The sequence below is a fragment of the Phocoena sinus genome, chromosome 19, assembly GCF_008692025.1.
Source record: "Phocoena sinus isolate mPhoSin1 chromosome 19, mPhoSin1.pri, whole genome shotgun sequence".
In the NCBI taxonomy this organism is placed as follows: Eukaryota; Metazoa; Chordata; class Mammalia; order Artiodactyla; family Phocoenidae; genus Phocoena; species Phocoena sinus.
In genome coordinates, this window is record NC_045781.1 from 2,530,015 (window position 1) to 2,552,708 (window position 22,694).

At 44.9% G+C, this 22,694-nt stretch overlaps 1 protein-coding gene across 1 annotated transcript in view; it reads right to left on the reverse strand.

The window, feature by feature from the left end:
• Positions 1 to 3,760: 3,760 nt before the first annotated feature.
• Positions 3,761 to 22,694, reverse strand: part of NLRP5 (NLR family pyrin domain containing 5) — a 29,436-nt gene continuing 10,502 nt past the window's right edge. Inside the window, exons 5-11 of the mRNA XM_032613985.1 lie at positions 19,506 to 19,670; positions 17,572 to 17,742; positions 14,820 to 14,990; positions 12,002 to 12,172; positions 9,292 to 9,459; positions 5,994 to 6,164; positions 3,761 to 3,940 (exon numbers count right to left, since the gene is read on the reverse strand). Of these exons, the coding sequence (XP_032469876.1) occupies positions 3,808 to 3,940; positions 5,994 to 6,164; positions 9,292 to 9,459; positions 12,002 to 12,172; positions 14,820 to 14,990; positions 17,572 to 17,742; positions 19,506 to 19,670 (1,150 nt within the window). The 3' untranslated portion in view covers positions 3,761 to 3,807. The remainder of the gene's footprint in view (positions 3,941 to 5,993; positions 6,165 to 9,291; positions 9,460 to 12,001; positions 12,173 to 14,819; positions 14,991 to 17,571; positions 17,743 to 19,505; positions 19,671 to 22,694) is intronic.

Genomic DNA, 22,694 nt, shown 5'->3' on the forward strand with positions numbered 1-22,694 from the left:
AGGTCACCTGCAGCGGGTTCTGGGCCCCAGCGGAGTGGCCGTCAAGTATCCAGGCTGGAGGATGGGCAGGCCTGTGAGGAACTGGGGCGGTTGTTCAGAGTAAGGCCCACCCACTGCTGCTTTTGAAAGGAATCTCACCGTCTGGAGGTGCAGGTGGGAGTTGCACAGGCTGTGCCTCACCTCACAGTGGAGGGCAGCCTCCCCCCACGCAGTAAATGAGCCCATGCTCCCGTCTGGGCGTCCTCCCCCAGCCCCTGCAGCCCCTTCCTGCATCCAGCTTCTTGGAAGACTTGGCCTGGACGTTGCACCTGTGTCCCCCTGCTCAGATCCCATGGGGGGAGCAGGGGACAGTCACGGGGTCACATGTCACTGCAGAGGAGGCTGGAAGTGTCCCTGGCCTGCCACTGCTTCCTAGCAACAGAACTATCTTAGAGGCGGGAGATGGACTCTGGTGGGTGGGTGGATACCTGCCTGCCCCTGGGGCCCCACTGGAGGAGCCAGCCAGGGGTCTGGCAGGAAGACAAGGGTGCCGGCAGTTGCTTTCTGGTGTTTCTTGTGTTCTAGGCGCTGTGCTACTTGCCAGATGGACCTGGTCCTGCAGCATCATCGCAGCAGTCCTGGGACGTTGAGGACTGCTAGCAGGTCAGTCCTCAGGGTGGGGCCCAATGATGCCAATTCCAGTGTCCTGGGACCCTCAGCTGGAGTCCTGGGGACCACGTCCCCGGGATCTTCAGGGGGTATTTCCAGCCTGGCCAAACGCTGTGGCTGGACTCAACGTTCCTTTTACCTCTGCAGAAAGAGGAGTTTACCAGTAGAAGGGGAGCTGAAGGAGGAAGGGGGGTTTCTACCTTGAGCCCTGAATCTCCCCCTGGTGCTTTGCTGCCCTTGAGCAGATCCTGCCCCCACCCACCTCAGGGCCTCAGGTTCTCACCTGGTGAACCAGGGGCTCAAAACCAAGGTCACGGATGGCCATCTGGTGGGCAGTGACGTGACTCCCCAGGAGGATATATTAGAACATCTTGGGTGCGATCGTAGGTCAGAGAACCCTGTTCTCAAGTGGCCATCGCCTCGCTTGGAAGTTGGTTGAGGCAGTTCAGTTTGAGATCTCAGACCCCTCCAAAGGAGGGAGGGGTGACGCTGTTGTTTGTCCAGAGCGGGCTTGGGTAAACAAAGGCTGAGAACACATTGCCCGTGGCCCGCAGTCCCTTCCCTCTCATCCAGCGCTGCCCTTGGGCGCTTCCGGAGGTGGGGGAGGGAGGGAGGGAGGAGTCGTGCCTGGTGGGTGGAAGGGATGTGCCCAGTCACTTGGGTTGAAGTAAGGGCTTGGGTTGAGTCATTCTCTCCCTACCCCTGGGGCAAGAAAGATTCTGGGCCAGTTTCCACGGTGCCGCATATAGGCTGTGTGACTCTGGGCAAGTGAGCTAATCCCTCTCACCCTCGGCTTCCTCCTCTGTGCAGAGAAGATCTTGCCGGTCTCGACTGTCTCAAGGGATCCCTGGGAGTGTCTGTAAGTGCCTGGTCCTTGGTCACTGACAGCTAATTCCTGTCCCGGGAAGGAACCTAATGCAGGGGTGAGGAACCAGGGTTCAAATCCCTGTTCTGCCAGCAGGTGCCGCTTACCCTCTCCAGGCCTTGTATGCACTCACCTCCTGAAGGACATCTTGGTTGCTTCCAAGTTTTGGCAGCTATGAATAACGCAGCTATACCTTTGGGTCTACGAAACAGCTGTCCTCCTACGAGGGAAACAAGAAGTGGCCACACCCTCAGCATTACACGCCGATGTGGGCTTGCCAGGGAAGCAGTTCTGTCCCGCGGGGTGTGGCGGTGCTTCCGAGGGAGGTTTCTCTGTTTCACGTAGAGTGGCAGTTCTCGGGTGGCGGTGAGTGTGCCCCAAAGGTAGCGTCTGGCGATGTCTGGAGCCGTTTTTAGTTCTCAGGACCGGGGGTGGGTGGGTGCACCTGGCATCTAGTTGGTAAACGCCAGGGATGCTGCTCGATGCCCTACCGTGCACAGGACAGCCCCCTTGCCCACCACAACGGATCATCCTGCCCCAGAGTTCGACAGTGCTGAGGATGAAACACCTGCCCTGGGGACGTGTGAGCCGTCCTTTCTGGATGACGCTCTACCGCCACCTAGTGAGCGCCAGGGGAGGCTCAAGGGAATGGCAGGGAGGTGGGTTGAGATCCTGCCCTCCCAGTGCTGCTGAATTCACTAAACTCACCAGTTGGGGAACTTCTACTCAGTGACCTCAGGTCAGGAATTCTGTGACTTGTAGCTTAGAGGATCAGACCTGACATGGCTTCACACCACACACATCCCCAACATTACCCACCTGCAGAGTGTGAGGAGTGGGTAGAAGGGAGTGCTACATCACATGACATGGGGAAAGGATCCAACTGGAGAAAATGACAATGGAAGAGCCCAGAGCCATCCAGGAGGCAACATGTGCCCACCCTGGGTCCCCACCCCGTGGCCAGACGTACTAGGTCAGGGCGATGTCCCTGGATTTGCCAACGGTCGCCTTCCAGGAGATGTCCCCTGTCCTCTTGCTCTGCCTTCCGGGGGGCGCACATATAAAAAGAAATGTGCGTGCACCTATGTATCATATTTTAGATCCCACATATAAGTGATACCACATGGTATTTGTCTTTCTCCTTCTGATTTACTTCATTTAGTGTGATAATCCATGTAGCTGCAAATGACATGATCTCACTCTTTCTTATGGCTGAGTAATAGTCCAGTGTATACGTGTACCACGTCTTTATCCTCTCCTCCGTTGATGGACATTTACGTTGCTCCCTGTCTTGGCTATTGTTCATAGTGCTGCTGTGAACATTGGGGTGCACATGTCTTTTCCAATTAGAGTTTTCTCTGGATTACTAATTGACTTTGTGACACCAGACAGACAAATGTCCACATCCATCGGCCTTTGTTTCCTTATCTGTAAAATAGGGAAACTATTACCTACCTCTTGGGGTTGGTTTGAGGGAGAGACTGTGGTAGACCAGTTGTTCTTTACTACACTAGGCAATGAATTCAGCTTTGTGTTTATATCTCAGATGTTGAATGATAGTCACATCCTACTTTGAAATTCAGATATGTGCTTTAAAAAACCAGCAGATCCGTGTTATCAAAATTTGGGGGCACTTTTAAGGACCTAAGTCCTCCCTCCTCTGCTCTGGAATCACACCCACATTGATCAAAAAGGCCACCGGAGGGACTTCCCTGGCGGTGCAGTATTTAAGAATCTGCCTGTCAACGCAGGGGACATGGGTTCGATCTGTGGTCCAGGAATATCCCACATGCCGTGGAGCAACTAAGCCCATGCGCCACAACTACTGAGCCCACGTGCTGCAACTACTGAAGCCTGCACGCCTAGAGCCTGTGCTCTGCAGCGAGAGAAGCCACCACAATGAGAAGCCCGCGCACCACAATGAAGAGTAGCCCCCCGCTCGCCACAAGAGAAACCCCACATGCAGCAATGAAGACCCAACGCAGCCAAAAAAAAAAAAAAGAAGGCCACTGGATGCTTTTTCCAAATGCTCAGTGTTTATTTGATTCTCTCTCCATGCCCTCTGGTAGGACAGACATTTCACAGATACTGAGGTCCTATGACACGAAGGTCACAAGCCTACCTCAGGCAAATGCAATGACCAAGTTAAAGTGGACACACAAGAATCACTACCTATGAGGGCTTTATGAGAATCAGAAATCATTATCCATCTTTGAAAAGGAACCCTGGGCACAGCTGGACCCTAGAAAGTTCCTCCATCAGAGTGAGTGTGGGTGGGGAGGGTTTTTGCGTCTTCAGCTTTTCCACCAGTACCGGTCATCTTCCGCAAAAGAATACCAACCGTCACCAATTACAATGTGCGGCTTGAGTCGCTCTAGCTCCTCCAGAAGCCTTCTTATTCGAGCAGGGTATTGCCATTTCCACAGCCTGGGGAGCAAGAAGGGGACTTACTACTCTTGAGAATTTGCTTCTGACGCTTCTCCCTTCCTCAGAATTCCTGGACACCCCACCAAGGGTCTGAAACCTCCTCTTGCACTTTTTTTTTTTTTTAATTTTTGGCCACACCACACGGCATGTGGGATATTAGTTCCCTGGCCAGATATCAAACCCCCATCCCCTGCACTGGAAGCACGGAGTCTTAACCACTGGATCGCCAGGGAAGTCCCTCCTCTTGTATTCTTGAGGAGAAACAGTGTGTTCCCCATAGAATGAAAGTCAGTCCCTCCTTGTAAAGGAACTCTTTACAAGGCAGACACTACACTGAGTTTTTACAGGCACCTGTCCCTCATAGCTATCTGAAGAGGCAGACATGGTTATTCATCCATTCACGAACTCCTTCCTGAGAACTGACTTTGTGCCAGGTCCTGTTATAGGGTTTAGAGGCACAGTGATGAACAAGGCAAAATCCCCACCATCGTGAAGCTTATATTCTGGGAGAGAGAAACAGGTATTCAAATAGACACATGGTATCGTCCCCATTTGACAGATAAGGAAACAGCCTCCTGAAAGGTCCATTAGTAAAATCTAGGTCTGCCTCTTCTCATCTTTACTGCTAAGTTCCCTAAATCACAAGCTTATCTCATCAAAGGCTACATTGCCTCGTGAGTCACCGACACAAATATGCCCCTTTTCAACACAGCCTTCTGCCTTTTCAGCTCGCTCGCTGAAGTGATCGCTGAAACCGTTCTCTTTGGCCGCATCAAGATCTCCAAATCCACTGAGCCATGCTTTCCAAGCCACCCTCCCCCTCAGATTTCACACCACAACCATCGTGTTCTTTCTGGTGACGTCCATCAGTCAAAACTTGACCCCTGGATAAATCCACCTGCTGTACGCTGGACCATACAGGAGAAACCAGTTAGTCAACCGGGAAGTTTGCTACTGATATAAATACATCACAGTCAACCACAAGGGGCCTTCTGTGCTGCCACAAGTTTTATGTTTCTCCAGTCAGGTCTTTACTTCCCTCAATCACAGCTGTACTTCTTCACCTCCAGGGGTGCCCTGAGCATGAGGTGCTAAGAAGCAAATACTTTTTCTATCGTCAAAATTAATTCCACACCCGGTCACTCTCTCTTACTCTTTTGTTTCCTTCTTGGCGTTTACCACCTGCAGTAATCCTGAACATTAAAAACATTTAATGGTGGGAAAGTACACATAACCTTTACCATCGGAACCATTTTTCATCGTACAGGTCAGTGGCACTCAGTCCATCCACACTGTTGTGTAACCTTCAGCACTGTCCATCCTTATAACTCTTTTCATCTCCCCCAGCTGAAACTCTGTCCCCGTTAAACACTAACTCCCCGTCTCCCGCTCCCCAGGCCCCCACCATTCCACTTTCTGTCTCTGTGGATCTGATGAGTCTAGGGACCTCACCTAAGTAGTATCATGTAGTATTTGTCTTTCTGTTACTGGCTTATTTCACCAAGCATAATGTCCTCAAGGTTCTTCCACGTTGTAGCATGTGTCAATTTCCTTCCTTTTTAGGCCGAATAATATTTTACGGTATGGACAGACCACACGTCATTTATCCATTCACCCATCAGTAGATACCTGGGTTGCTTCCACCTCTTGGCTATTGTGAATAATGCTGCTATGGACACAGATGTGCAAATATCTCTTTGAAAACCTGCTTTCAATTTTGTTGGGTGTATACCCACAAGTGGGATGGCTGGATCCTATGGTACTTCCAGTTTTAGGGTTTTTTTTTTTGAAGATAAACATTTTATTTGTATGTCATCCCTCCACGCTCCCCAAACCCATCCCCAGAGGAAACCCCATGGTACCAGGCACTGTACCCACCCTGTATCCACAGCACCCCAGACGGTGCCTGGAACACGGTGGGCACTTAGCGGTTGGATAAAGATCTGGTTGATGAGACAAGGTCTCAACTTCTCAGATCAACTGCTTCTCCACCAATTAGTGTGCCTGTAGCAGAAGGAGGTTTGTATTTCAGAAGACATCGCCGGGGACTTACCCAATGGTTTGTAGATTAGATGTGGGTTGTGCAAAGGCCAAACACAGCTTTGTCATCCCTCTGGGACCGAAATTGTTCTGCATCAGGTTTAGGCTGGTCAGGTGCTGATTGCAGGAGAGGGCAGAGGAGAGGGCCTCACAGCCATTGGAGGTCAGTCCACATGTCTCCAATCTTTAGAGAGCACAGCACAGCCAAGGAATGACCCCAAGATCCGGATCCCTCCTTTAACACATGTTTGACTTCCACCACAACTTTAAAATCACAGTGGGGGGCTTCCCTGGTGGCACAGTGGTTGAGAATCCGCCAGCCAATACAGGGGACATGGGTTCGAGCCCTAGTCCAGGAAGATCCCACATGCCATGGAGCAACTAAGCCCGTGCACCACAACTACTGAGCCGGTGCTCTAGAGCCCGTGAGCCACAACTACTGAAACCCGCGAGCCACAACTACTGAGCCTGCGTGCCTAGAGCCCATGCTCCGCAACAAAAGAAGCCACCGCAATGAGAAGCCTGCACACCACAACGAAGAGTAGCCCCCACTTGCCACAACTAGATAAAGCCTGCACACAGCAACAAAGACCCAATGCAGCAAAAAATAAATACCACAACGGAATACTACTCAGCCATGAAAAAGAACAAAATCTTGCCACTTGCAGCAACATGGGTGAACCTGGAGTGTATTATGCATAGTGAAGTAGGTCAGACAGAGAAAGCCAAACACTGTATGTTTTCACTTAAATGTGGAATCTAAAAAATAAAATGAATGAAGAAAACAGAAATAGAGTCATAGACACAGAGAAAAAAACCAGTGGTCGGGGAGGGGCAATAGAGAAGTAGGGGATTAAGAGGTACAAACAGCTAGGTATAAAATAAATCAGCAGCAGGACTTCCCTGGTGGTCCCCTGGTTAAGAATCTACCTTCCCAATTTTTTCAGATTCCACATATATGCGTTAATATATGATATTTGGTTTTCTCTTTATGACTTACTTCAGTCTGTAGGACAGTCTCTAGGTCCATCCACATCTCTACAAATGATCCAATTTCATTTCTTTTTATGGCTGAGTAATATTCCATTGTATATATGTGCCACGTCTTCTTTATCCATTCATCTGTTGATGGACACTTAGGTTGCTTCCACGTCCTGGCTATTGTAAATAGTGCTGCAATGAACATTGGGGTGCATGTGTCTTTGAATTACAGTTTTCTCTGGGTATGTGCCCAGGAGTGGGATTGCTGGGTCATATGGTAGCTCTATTTTTAGATTTTAAGGAACCTCCATACTGTTCTCCATACTGGCTGTATCAATTTACATTCCCATCAGCAGTGCAAGAGGGTTCATTTTACTCCACACCCTCTCCAGCATTTATTGTTTGTAGAAACAATGTAGTTTTAAAAAAATATTTATTTATTTATTTTTGGCTGCAATGTGTCTTTGTTGCTATGTGTGGGCTTCCTCTAGTTGCAGTGAGCGGGGGCTGCTCTTTGTTGCCGTGCGCGAGCTTCTCATTGTGGTGGCTTCTCTTGTTGCAGAGCATGGGCTCTAGGTGCGCGGGCTTCGGTAGTTGTGGCATGCAGGCTTAGGTGCTCCACGGCATGTGGGATCTTCCCAGACCAGGGATTGAACCCATGTCTCCTGCGTTGGCAGGCAGATTCTTAACCACTGAACCACCAGGGAAGTCCCAAAACAGTGTACTTTAATTAAAAAATACTTTATTGCTAAAAAATGTTAATCTTCTGAGCCTTCATCAAGTCATCAAAGTTCACCAATCTGGAATTAACAGATACAAGCTACTGTATGTAAAATAGGTAACCAACAAGGACCTACTGTATAGCGCAGGGAATATGCTCAATATCCTGTAATAACCTATACGGGAAAAGAATCTGAAAAATAATTATATATATAATGTATAACTGAATCACTTTGCTGTATACCTGAAACTAACACAACATTGTAAGTGAACAATATTTCAGTTAAAAAAATTAGAAAGTATAAAAAGCTCATTGCTCACAGATCACCATCACAAATATAATAAAAATGAAAAAGTCTGAAACATTGGGAGAATCACCAAAATGTGACAGAGACACAAAGTGAGAAAATGTTGGAAAAATGGCACTGATAGACTTGCTTGATGCAGGGTTGCCACAAACCTTCCATTTGTGAAAAACACAGTATCTGGGAAGAACAATAAAATGAGGTCTGCCTGTAATCTACTTTCTGTCTTTATGGATTTGCCCATTCTGGATATTTCATAGAAATGGAATCATACAGCATGTGACCTTTTGTATTTGGCTTATTTCACTTTAGCCTAATGTCTTCAAGGTTCATCCACATTGTAGCATGTGTCAGTGCTTCAGTCCTTTTTTTAAAAATTTTTTATTTTACATTGTATTGTTGATTTATTGACACAATGTTGTGTTAGTTTCAGGTGTACAGCAGAGATTCAATTGTGTATATATATATATTACATATATATATCCATTCTTTTTCAGATTCTTTTCCCATATAGGTTATTACAGAATATTGAGTAGCATTCCCTGTGCTGTACAGTAGGTCCTTGTTGGTTATTATATATATATATATATATATTAGTGTGTATATGTTAATCCCAAACTCGTAATTTATCCCTGCCCGCCATGTTTCCCCTTTAGTAACGATGTTTGTTTTCTATGTGAGTCTGTTTCTTTTTCATAAGTTCATTTGTATCCTTTTTTTTAGATTCCACATATAAGCCATATCATATGGTATTTGTCTGTCTCTGTCTGAATTCCTTCACTTAGTATGACCATCTCTAGGTCCATCCATGTTGCAGCAAATGGCACTATTTCATTCTTTTTTTATGGCTGAGTAATATTCCATTGTATGTACTGGCACACTGTTTTAAACAAGCCTCTGGGGTGATTCTGATGCTTACTAGGGTTTGAGAACCAGCCATGTCATCATTTGCTCTTTGGTCCACCTTTCTCACTAGACCATAAATGCAGCCACTCCATGATCTATACATGTCCATACCTCCACCATGTGGCACTGTGCTCAGCACACACGGGTTTTCCAGTAAACATGCATCTATTTAGTTCTCACTACCTCCAGACCCTGTTCTCAAGCGTTGGCTATTTAATTCATCCATATAAAGGAGCCCAGTTGGAATCTGTGCCTCAGTCTGTTACTCTGCCATGGTTGTATGCTGTCTAATTTGATGGAATTGTGAAAATCAGAACACGGTCTTTGTTCAAGCGACTTAACGTTTGGGTCCCCTTCACTCTGTGCCCAGCCCTCAAAGAGGTGATCCCAGGAACGTACCCAAGTCTCCTCAGAGAATTCTTCTGTTTCAATCCCTCACACAGCGCTGCAATCCCGTGGTCACCCAGGGCATTGGCGGCTAGATCCAGGCTCTTCAGGTGTTGACTTCTTGTGATGACATAGGACAGATTCTTGCAGCAAGCGGCAGTGAGACGGCACTTTACCAATCTGCAAGAGGAGGGAAGTGGGGGTGGGTGGGGGAGAGAGAGCGTGAGAGAGAGAGCGTGAGAGAGAGAGAGAGAGAGAGAGAGAGAGAGAGAGAGAGAGATATGAAGAGAGAGAGAGATGGAGAGAGAGAGATGAAGACAGAAAGAGAGATGAATAGATATAGAGAGATGGAGAGAGAGAGGGAGAGAGAAAGAGGTTGAGATGAAGAGGGAGAGAGATGGAGATTATTGAGCGAGATTTAGAGAGAGGGACAATATCTGTACCTTTTGAGGAGAGCACCACAGTGGGATAAGGTTCAGAAACATTAGTAGAGATTCCCCTTGTTCCTTCCTAACTGGCGATCTTTCTGTCCATCCCTGTGAACAGCTTAGGACAGTTTATCATCTCAAGAGACATATAATAGCAGAGGGTGGGGAAAGGTTTTGAAGAGACTGGAGGCATCTTCAGACAAAGAAATGAGCTATCAGAGCATTCTTTTCATCTGAAGATGAGATAAACATTCTCCCTGGTGGAAGGCAGGGAGAGAGACGGAAAAAAACACGAGTAGAAATTGGTAGAGCCTCTGACAAAGGGACAGAGCCCTGAGAGGGACAGAAAAGATGATAGAAGTCACTGAAACACTAAGTAGGGTTTGGGATCCAAAAGGAGAAGGGGTCTTGTGTGTCTGTTCCCAGGAGGAGTGAGAGAGGGTGGAAATGGCCCCTTCAGTAGTGACTATATGAGTCATCTGAAGAGACATGACAGAAACAGCTCCGGAGTCTCACATCATCAACTTAGTGTGCTCAGCACAGAATGATCCCACTGGGTCCATGTCCATGAGGCATTCACATCAAGAACGAGGAAGGAGGGCTTCCCTGGTGGCACAGTGGTTAAGAATCCACCTGCCAATGCAGGGGACACGGGTTTGATCCCTGGTCTGGGAGGATCCCACATGCCGTGGAGCAACTAAGCCCATGAGCCACAACTACTGAAGCCTGCACACCACAACTGCTGAAGCCCGCGCACCACAACTACTGAAGCCCATGTACCTAGAGCCCGTGCTCCGCAACAAGAGAAGCCACCGCAATGAGAAGCCTGCACAAAGCAGAGTAGCCCCCACTCGCAACAACTAGAGGAAGCCCGCACGCAGCAACGAAGACCCAATGCAGCCAAAAATAAATTTAGAAAAAGAAAAAGAAAAAAGAACAAGGAAGGACTCACTTGTGAAGACCAGGTGGGAATGATCAAGTCTTAGAAGCCAGTATGGACCGATGGTGATGGTGAAGACCAGAAAATCTCCCAGCACTTAAGTGCAACCCCAAAGAAATGGCATCTCCAATGGACTAAGCTGAATTTTCTATACCATGCAGCATTAGGGCTCAAAATGCCAATTCCATGAAAAGAAATAGAAGAATTAATACTTGGGGGCTACTCAGAGGTTTGTGTACTATGATCTCTATCCAATTCCTTTCATTTGTTTATTTTTGGGGAGGGAGGGCTCTCAAAGTGGTCCCACTTTTTGGTCCACTAACTCTACCTTTGTAATCGATCATAAGAAAAGGCTATCAAGCACACAGAGTTTGATAAGGTACACATGACTAAAACACTGGACATAAGCCCAGTGTCCAGCTTTTGGGGATTTTATTTATTAAAATTTTATTTTTTTATTTTTTGGCCACACCACTTGGCATGTGGGATCCTAGTTCCCTGACCAGGGATTGAACCCATACCCCCTGCAGTGGAAGCACAAAGTCGTAACCACTGGATCGCCAGGGAAGTCCCAGCTTTGGGGGGTTTTAAAAGTTATTATGCACCATTAAATGGAATACCATATCGTGCTTCATTTACTATTATGATTTGCTTATCCTCAAGGACAGAATGTGAGACCCAAGCAAGGTTTATGTTCCTTGGGAGTTTTAGTTCCCCCTGGTGTATGACTGGTGGGGGAACTGCAGGAATATTGAAAGGCACACCACATGGTAAGAATACCTGAGTGGAAACTGCTAGGATCCTTTCTTTGTGACACAGTCAATGCTGCCTATGCATCTGGGAGACATTAACTGAAATATTGAGTGATTATTGCTTGGTTTCAAGCTTAGAGATTTATTTCTGTTCATTGAGGTCCTTCAATTTTTTCTAGTTGGTTTAGTGATGGAATACTCCTAGTATATAAAAATGTTCCAATAGGGGTGAAGAAATTTGAGCCCCAGAGAGAAAAGGGATTGAGAGATAGACAGCTACCCCCCTCCTCCTCCACCCCACAAACAGAATGAATAGCTGAAGATTAACCTGGTGCAAGATGTTCTGAAAAGTAAAGAGGTTTTAGAGATCAAGCATGTCCTAGAATCCCATAGATCCTTCCACGGGGCTCCCGTTCAGAATACTCTCTCTTTCCTTCCCATTCTCACTGCAGTGTCAACACATCAACTTACGCAGGGTGTCCACTGGAAAGAATGAGCCTCAGTTGACCCTAGAACTAATTTGTGGTACCATCGCTCTTGACATTCTAGAACCTCAGGCCCCCAGATGGTAGAGTTGATCCCCAACAACCAGGGAAACTTACTCAAGGTCCTGGAGGAGACAAGACGGCTCCATCATGACCTCACACAGAAGGTTCATCCCGTCATCTTCCAAGGGGTTCATGCTGAGGCTCAGATGCGTCAGATGTCTGTTGCCCATGAGTGCAAATGCAAGAAAGCCACAGCCAGCCACATCCAGGTTGCACGCGTTTAGTCTGCAGGGCACACACAGGGAAAGAGGACGGTCATACATGTTCCTCAGTGTGACCTCACGTGAGCAACTTCCCTCGGCCTCAGTTTTCTCCTCCTGTGGGTGTCAGGGATGGGATGACCGTGGAACACCTGGCACAGTGCACGTGCTGGATGCTACTCAAGATCCATCTTTTTAAAATTTTCCTCCATACTCAATGCATTCGCTTCCTATGGCTGCTGTAACAAATGGCCACAAACTTAGTGTTTCAAAAACACACCTATGTTATCTCACGGTTTTGGAGGTCAGGGTCTCACTGGTCCGGAAATCAAGGTGTCAAGCAGGGCTGTGTTCCTTCTGGAGTGAATCTGTTCCCTTGCCTTTTCCGGCTTTTAGAAGCTGCCCCCATGCCTTAGATCTTGGCCTCCAGCCAGCAACTGTATCACTCTGTTATCACCCCTCCACCTGTGAGTCTCCTACCTCCTTCTTTCCTCTGAAGGACATGTGTGATTACATGGGGACCACCCAGATAATCTAGGAGAATCTTCCCATCTCAAGATTCTTTTTAAAAATTTTTTCTTTTGCTCTTTTATTCTATTCTATTTTATTTTTACTTTGGCTGCACCGCACGCCTTGAGGGATCTTAGTTCCCTGACCGGGGATCGAACCTGTGCCCCCTGCAGTGGAAGCACGGAGTCCTGACCACTGGACCGCCAGGGAAGTCCCTCAGGATTCTTAACTTAATCACACTGCAAAGTCCTTTTTACTATGTAAGGTATCATATTCATAAGTTCCGGGGATTAGGACACGGACATCTTGGCAAGCGGGTGGTGCTCACTAGTCTCTCTACACTGCTATCTCCGCATACTTATTCACTGGGGAACCTTAGAACTCGTCATAAGGTAGATATATGAATCAAAGTTATATTCTCCAACAGAATTTCTGGCTACAGGTATACCATTAATGCACGAATATTTTCCCCTCATGTGACGTTGTTGGTGGACTAATGGGTCAAAGAGGTGAAATGGCAGAGCTGGTTGTCGGCACTGAGCAGGGCTAACAGTCTCACATTCTTACCGTCAAACCAAAGATTTCTAATAGAAGAGTCTGGCAACACGAGGGGGCAGTATTTAAAACAGTGACAGGGACACCTACACCTACTGTAAAATAGCTAGAGTACACAGCACCCCCAGATGTGTGTGTGTGTCACACACACTTTGTGGCTAATGATCCTACATCACCAGTACCCTCGTCTAAAAATCTCATCTTTCTTTTTTTTTTGGCCACACGTCACGTGGGATCTTAGTTCCTTGACTGGGGATCAAACCAGTGCACCCTGCATTGGAAGTACAGAGTCTTAACCACTGGACCGCCAGGGAAGTACTGAAAAATCTCAGCTCTAATCCAACACTCCCCTGCCAGAATCTAACCTATGTAAACATAGGGACCACATCTGCCTCTCATCTCTGTCCCTAGCAACCAAGAGTGTTTGCCCAACGTAGGTGCTTAATAAATGGTCAAGCCTCATTATTCGTGGACTCTGCATTCCTGAATCCGCCTCCTTGCTAACACTGGTGTCCCCCAAAACCGATATTTGCAAATCAATAATGTGCAGAGCAGAGAAAACTTTGAGTTGTCGGTTGCACATGCTCCTAGCTGAGGTTGGAATTTTTCAGCTGTCACACCATAAACAGGCATCCTTTTCACAGTCCAGTTAATGCCACGATTTTTTGCATTTTTGTGGGGTTTTTTGTTGTTGGTGGTGACTTCATTGTTTAAAATGGCCCCCAAGGATAGTGCTAAGGTGCTGTCTAGTGTCCTGAGGGTAAGAAGGCTGGGATGTGTTTTATGGAGAAAACAAATGTATCACATAAGCTTTCTTCAGGGATGAGATCTAGTGCTGTTGGCTGTGAGTCCAATGTTAATGAATCAATAATATGCATTAAATAAAGTGTCTTTAAAAAGAAACACACAAAACAAGGTTATGTATTGATTAGTTGAAGAAAATGTGACACAAGTGAACTTATCTATGAAACAGAGACAGACACACAGACATAGAGAACAGACTTGTGCTTGCCAAGGGGGAGGGAGGCTGGGGGAGGGATGGATTGGGAGTTTGGGATTAGCAGATGTAAGCTATTATCTATAGGATGGATAAACAACAAGGTCCTACTGTATAGCACAGGGAACTATATTCAATATCCTGTGATAAACCATAATGAAAAAGAATATATATATGTATAACTGAATCACTTTGCTATACAGCAGATATTAACACAACAATATAAATCAACTATACTTGAATAAAATAAATTTTTAAAAATGTGACCAGAGGCTCCTGGGGACCTAACCCTGTATTCCCGTAGGAGCAATGGTTCAGTATTCGCTAATTCAGCATTTGCTAATTCAGTATTCACAGCAACTTTACAGAACACAACTGCCACAAGTAATGAGAATCGGCTGTATTTCGATAAATGAGGACTTCCCACTGTAAGAAAACACAGAGGCGGAGGTGGAATTTTCCACTGAAGGATGAAATATAGAAGCTATCAGGAGGGGCAGGATGTGGCACTTATCAGGTCCCTTCGTCCTGACAATTTCCACGTTCCCCACTGCTTTCTGCTCTTTGTAATAAAGCTACGAATCCTCGCAGGGCAGCGAGTTGGACTCACATCAGCCTCTGTAGACCACAGTTGGGAAGTTTCACGGCTCGACACAGCAGATTCATGCCTTCACTCCCCAGGCTGTTTCCTGACAGGTACAGGTGTGTCAAGCTCTGGTTCTTGGTGAGAGCCGAGGCCAGATCCTGGCAGTCAGTGGCTGTGAGGCCGCAGTTCCCCAGTCTGCAAGGAGAGAGTCCCAGAAAGGCAATGATATCTATTCTTAGATTTCCATCTCTCCCTCCCTTGCAAGGAAGGGAGAGAAAGGTCACCCCCATAGCTGACACGTCCTGGCAGATATCTGGTGATGTCACATCATGTCTGTGTTTAACTTGCAAACTCAACTCCAGTGATTCAGTCCCCAAATTGCACTCTGAAAGAATGAAATAATGCCATTTGCAGCAACAAGGATGGACCTAGAGATGGTCATACTGAGTGAAGTTAAGACAGAGAGAGACAAATATCATATGATATTGCTCATATGTGGAATCTTAAAAGAAAAGATACAAATGAATTTACAAAACAGAAATATGACTCACAGACATAGAAAACAAACTTATGGTTACCAAAGGGGAAAGGTGGCGGGGAGGGATAAATTAGGAGCTTGGGATTAACAGATACGGACTACTATATATAAAATAGATAACAAAGAAGGACCTACGGTACAGCACAGGGAACTCTACTCAATGTCTTGTAATAATCTACAAGGGAAAAGAATCTGAAAAAGAATATATATATATGTATATACATACATATATATACCTACATATATATATATATATATATATACACCTGTACATTTTTTATCTGAATCACTTTGTTGTACACCCAAAACTAACACAACATTGCAAATCAACTATACTTCAAATCAAAACAAAACAGAACAAAGCAAAACAAAAATACTACTCTAAATATCGTGGGTGATTAAATCTTCCATCAACCACCATGGGCAGCGCCTGGGCAAAGCAAATCTGCTCTCTATCTGGCTGTTTTACTGTGGTGTGAGGTTTTGCAGAGATGGGTGACTTCCCTATTTAGAAGGACTTACATTTAATACACCATGACCCATAGATATAAACTAGATAGTCCACCACTTTAGCAAAGCTTAAGAAGCAACAGTACTTGAAAATGAGAGTTTAATAGTACTTCTCTCATGGGATTGTGACAAAATTAGATGAATTGACACATCTGACGTGCTTAGAGCAGTGCAGTGCCCATAGCAAGCACTTCCGCTGTATTATTGGTGGTGGTTCCTTTCGATGAAGGAAGAAATGCTTGCTGGGTTGGACTTGAAAGGGATCAGGACAGGCCACCTCAAAAATATGCTACTTTGACTTAAACAGTATTTTGAGCTGGAGGCAATTAAGAAAAACCAGACACAGGAGGAGCTCTCTGCCCTCCACCTATCTGCCTGAAAGCAGGGCACACATTTCCCCCACTTCCTGTACCAGGGAAAGAACAACCTTTATCACAGAGATAGAGGTGGCACTGAGGCAAGTCTTCCTATAATGCTTATTTTCTATTAGTTTCCCTCATTTACTTCCTAGTCACCTTCCCATAATTTATCAGCCCATAGAAGCCCCAAACCCCTTTCCTTTGTCTAGTCACTTCTCCACAGTTCATTACCTTTTGTTAAAATGGTATATAAGCTCCTGAGTCTAACTGCTTCTTCGGGTTTTTCACTTTCTTTCCGTGAAGGCCCCATGCGCGTTAAAAAAAATTAACATCAATAAAATTTGTATGCCTTTTCTCCCACAAATCTGTCCATCGTCTGTTTAATTTGCAGGCCCCAGATACTGATCATAAGAGTGTAGAATAAAGTTTTTCTCCCCCACCCCTCCACAGGTTGATGGCCAGAAGGTATGTTGGCTTCCACTGTGATTTTTTTTTCCCCCTTCTGGGCTTGAAAGGGTAATTAGTGCCACTTGGTTTTCAACTTTTGCTCTGATTCAGAACCAAACTCCCACTGAAGGAGGATGCTCCTGCCATGGCACGCTTTGGGAATGGTGGGGAAAAACATCCTTGTCCGAATTGTGGGATGTCAAGGAGGAAATTCCCAGGTAACAGAGCAGTTCCCTAGGTATCAAACGGGAGCTCAGAGTTTAGTTGTGCCTTTTATTCCCTGTGTGCCCTGAGACAAGAGACTTCCCTTCTTCTGGATTCTGTTTTCCTTATCAGCAAGTGGGAGGAAAAAAATCCCAGCTGGTAGGTTTCTTGTGAAAATGATGTTAATGGGAGAGAACACTTAGCACAGAGACTGGTGCTTGAGGATGCCATAGACGTCTATAGACGTCTATAGATGGTGCCATAGACGGTGCCATAGACGGCAGCTGAACCACAGTCCTACGTCTCTTTGGGATTTTGGCATTGGAGAAAGTTTCAAGTATATAGTACAGTGTTGTTAACTATAATCTGAATGCTGTATGTTAGATCCCCAGAACTTATTCCTCTTATAACTGGAAGTTTATACCCTTTGACACATATCTCCCCATTTCCCCAACTCCCAGCCTCTGGCAACCTCCATTCTACTCTGTTTCTTCAAGTTCAGCTTCTGCTCTGGTCTTTTATATCCGTTTGGAGTCAGTAGCAAAGACATACATGTTAGTTTTTGGGTCTTTCTCCAACCTCCACATTGGGCTCTCCCATGAGGTCCCATCTCCCATTCTAACCCTCGGCTTACACATCAGCCAGTTCCCCTCCCTTTTCGCCCATGACCTGGATGATCTCAAGAGAAGATAACTCTGGTGAACAGAGTTCAACTCACATAAGCTTCTGCAGGGTGCACTGTGTGACCTTCAAGGCATCACAGAGAGACTTTATGCTCTGGTCCGTCACCTTATTTCCTGCCAGGCTCAGGGATTTCAGGCTGATGGACGTAACAAGCATTTGGGCGATCACCTGACAACAGGTGTGGGTTAATTCACAGCGATCCAACCTGCAGAGACAGGCAACGGGAGACACATCCTCACCACTTCCCAGAAGCAAGCCATTTCCCCTCCTTCCCCGCACGGCAGCCACTCTGTCCATTTGGCTGGTTCCTGGATGCTGTTTGCTCTGGCCTGAGGGTCTGAGCATTTGCTGTTTCTGTTTGCAACACCCCTTCTCATCCCAGCCCCAGGTCTTTTTGTGGTTCCATTTTCCATTCACTCTCCAGAGTGCCATTTCTTCTGAGTAAGTGGGTCTCACTACCTTCCTTAACTATGCCTGCCCTGCCCTACCCAACCCCATCCTCTTGCTTCAGTATTATTTTATTCATAGCAATTATCAAAAGCTGACATCTCATATATTTATCTGACATATAACATTGTGTAAGTATCAGGTGTAACTTGATATATTTATACATTGCAATATGTATACATTGATTTGATACATTTATATATTGCAATATGATTGCCAGTGTAGCAGTAGCTACAACCTGTATCACATCACGCATTATCATTTCTTTTTTTATTTGTTTTTGGTGGGAATAATTAAGATCTAGTCTCCTAGCAATTTTGATGTTTATAATACAATACTGGGGTGTCTATAATCATTATGCTGTGCGTTAGATCTCCAGGACCTATTTATCTATTGGCAAGTTGATACCCTTAAATAGTATATCCTCTAGGCCTGATGCGTCACGTAATCTGCCGTTTTGCAAGTAGCTTTACCATCTGAAACATGGAGATAACCGCTACCAATCACAGTGGTGCTTGTGAGGATTAAAAGAGTAAATACCGCAGCCAGGCATTGCTCTAATCGTGCAAACCTGTTCTTGCTTTTACCTGGATGCAGAGTTGGACTACATTTCGCAGCCTGCCTTGCAGTGAGTATGATCACACAACTGAGTTCCTGCTAAGAGAAATATGAGGGGAAGTGATTTGAACCACTTCTGGGTCAGGTCCATAAGACCTCCAGGTTTCCCCAAGCTCCCTCTGCTTCTATAAGCAGACTGCCTGTGCCCAGCAGGGTCTTGGAAGCTGTGTGTTAACAGTAGGACCTGGGCTTCCCTGGTGGCGCAGTGGTTAGGAATCCGCCTGCCAATGCAGGGGACACAGGTTCGAGCCCTGGTCCACGAAGATCTCACATGCCGCAGAGCAACTAAGCCCGTGCACCACAACTACTGAGCCTGCGCTCTACAGCCCGAGAGCCACAACTACTGAGCCCATGTGCCACAACTACTGAGCCCGTGTGCCACACCTACTGAAGCTCGCACACCTAGAGCCCGTGCTCCACAACAAGAGAAGCCACCTCAAGAAGCCTATGCACCGCAGCAAAGAGTAGCCCCCGCTCACCGCAACTAGAGAAAGCCTATGCGCAGCAAAGAGGACCCAACACAGCCAAAAATTCATTCATTCATTCATTAAAAAGAAATATAATGTTATATAAGTTTCATATATACAAGTCAATGTACCACAATAAAAAAATGTTTTAACAGCCTAAATAAAATTGGTTTCTGCCAGAAAAAAAAAATGAAAGTTACTTTTTTCATGTGGTGAAATATACATAACACAAAATTTACCATCTTAACTTTTCAGTGTACAATTCAGTGGCATTAATTATATATACACTGTTGTGCAGCCATCGCCACCAACTTTATCCAGACTCCTGATTCTCTATAATATTTTAGCAGCTTTCTGTGAATGATTATTTCAAAATAAAAAGTAAAAACAATAAAGCCCTGAAATCCGCAAAGCAAAAACCATACCCAGGACTTACCTCAGAGACTCCAGCAAACAGTTTGGGTGCTTTACTGCTTCACATGCCATCATAACATCTCTATCCTTCAGGTGAGTGCTTTCCAAGTCCAGGTATTTAATATTTCTGTTGATAAGCGTTAGCCAGAGGTGACAGAGACCAGGGGTAATCTGGGCACCTGTAAATCTACAGAAGAGGAAAGAAAACACTAGTTAGACATTTGGGTGACATTTGGTTGTATCCTAATGTTTCCTTCTTGCTCTTTCTTCCATTTCAACTCTGATCTCTCATTATTTGCATTTACAATTACCCCTCAAATAACATGGACTTAAACTGCACGAGTCCACTTATACATGGATTTTTAAAATAAATATATAAAAATATATATGTAGAACATTGTGTGCAAAACTTGTATTGAAGTGGATAGCCTATCATTACACAGGAATAAGGGGAGTGATATTCAGTATAAAATTAATGTGTTTGTTTTCTCACTGTCTTATAATTTTGCTTTCAAAGAACTGCATTACTGTACAGTCTGCCTTTCTCTCTCATAATTGTAGACACTGTATCAGCTGATCGTCACAGGTAAGTGACGATTTTTTTAAAAAATGTAACAATGTTTCCAATACTGTATTATGAGTATGACTGTAATATGGATGCCATAAAAATTTTATAATGGGGCTTCCCTGGTGGCGCAGTGGTTGAGAGTCCGCCTGCCGATGCGGGGAACACGGGGTCGTGCCCCGGCCTGGGAGGATCCCACATGCCGCGGAGCGGCTGGGCCCGTGAGCCATGGCTGCTGAGCCTGCGCATCCGGAGCCTGTGCTCTACAACGGGAGAGGCCACAACAGTGAGAGGCCTGCGTACCGCAAAAAAAAAAAAAAAAAAAAAAATTATAATGATTCATTCATTAGTGTACAGGCTAGGCAACCATAAAGCAATCTTATTGCTGCTTCTTCATTATCTATGCATGAATCATTACACCTGTAAATAAATATGAATTTCTTTCACATTATATTTTCATTTTTGATGTCCACTGTTACACGTATGTATATACACATATGTATGTTATACATATAACATCTAAAGTATTTTGTATCATATAATATTGATGGAGATGCTGACAAATGATTCCCCTTATAAATAGACAACGTCAATTTATGGTATCAATACAGCACTGTAAAAATGTACTTTCTCTTCCTTATGATTTTCTTAATAACATCTTTTCTCTAGCTTACTTTATTGTAAGACTACAGTATATAATACATATATAAATATGTATTAATTGACTATGTTATTGGTAAGGCTTCTGGTCAACAGTAGACTATTAGTGGTTAAGTTTTGGGGGAGTCAAAAGTTATGTTTGGATTTTTTTTTTTTTTTTTGCGGTACGCAGGCCTCTCACTGTGTGGCCTCTCCCGTTGCGGAGCACAGGCTCTGGACGCGCAGGCTCAGCGACCATGGCTCACGGGCCCAGCCACTCCGCAGCATGTGGTATCCTCCTGGACCAGGGCACGAACCCGTGTCCCCTGCATCGGCAGGTAGACTCTCAACCACTGCGCCACCAGGGAAGCCCTATGTTTGGATTTTTGACTGCATGGGGCCAGGGCTTGGCATTATTCAAGGGTCAAAACAATTCCTGCATTGTTCAAAGGTCAAAAGTATTTTATTTTAAAGTAGCAAATACTTGAGTACCTATGATGCATCAGGCACTGGGAAGAGTGTATTAAACAAATGCTAATATTCTGTGCCCTATGGAGCTTAACCTATCAGGGAAGACATTCAAAAGAGGCAAAAGAGTTATGCATAAGAAAGCTAAAAATAGAGCTACTATAGGATCCAGCAATCCCACTCCTGGGCATATATCCAGAGAAAGCCATAATTCAAAAAGATACATGTACCCCGATGTTCACTGCAGCACTACTTACAATAGCCAGGACATGGAAGCAACCTAAGTGTCCATCAACAGATGAATGGATAAAGAAGACATGGTACATATATACAATGGAATACTACTCAGCCATATAAAGAACAAACTAATGCCATTTTCAGCAATATGGATGGACCTAGAGATTATCATACTAAGTGAAGTAAGTCAGAGAAAGACAAATATATGATATCACTATGCGGAATCTAAAAAAAAAATGGTACAAATGAACCTATCTACAAAACAGAAATAGAATCACAGATGTAGAAAACAAACTTATGATTACCAAGGGGGAAAGGGTGGGGGAGGGCTAAATTGGGAGATTCGGACTGACATATACACACTACTATATATAAAATAGATAACTAATAAGGACCTACTGTATAGCACAGAGAACTCTACTCAGTACTCTGTAATGACCTATATGGGAATAGAATCTAAAAAAGAATGGATGTATGTATATGTATAGCTAATTCAATTTTCTATGCAGCAGAAACTAACACAACATTGTAAATCAACTATACTCCAAAAAATTTATAAAAAAAGAATGAAATATGTTATAGTTCATTAAGAATAGAGCTACAGATATCTAGCCAAGTTCAAGTTGAAGAAAAAAATCAAATGTCAGACTGTGCAATGTGATATCATTTGGATTAAATGCCACTAAATATTTATAATTGCATGGAAAATTTATGAGAATATGTGAAAGTAATTAAGCAAACAGGAAGCTGAAGAGGCATCAAGGGACTTACTGAAAATCCTTTGTACTTCCTGAATCTCTTTACCATTATCATGTATTAGGGCTGAATGACAAATAGTGATGACATGGATTTTTTTTTTTTTTTAGAGTTACTATTTTTTCTTTTAACATCTTTATTGGAGTATAATTGCTCTACAATGGTGTGTTAGTTTTTGCTGTATAACAAAGTGAATCAGCCATACATATACATATATCCCCATATCTCCTCCCTCTTGCATCTCCCTCCCACCCTCCCTATCCCACCCCTCTAGGTGGTCACAAAGCACGGAGCTGACCTCCCTGTGCTATGTGGCTGCTTCCCACTAGCTATCTGTTTTACACTTGGTAGTGTAGATATGGATGACATGGATTAAAGCAAGTGACAGGGTGTAACAAGAGCTTAACATAGGGGCAGCTAGTGGGGAGGGATTCCCAAGGGAAAAACAGTTAAGATAACAGCTGACAGAGCAATCAAGTTTGGTGTAGGACTTAAGGTGAACAAGGCATCATTCCTTATTCTGGGATCACCAAGCTCCTTGGCTAC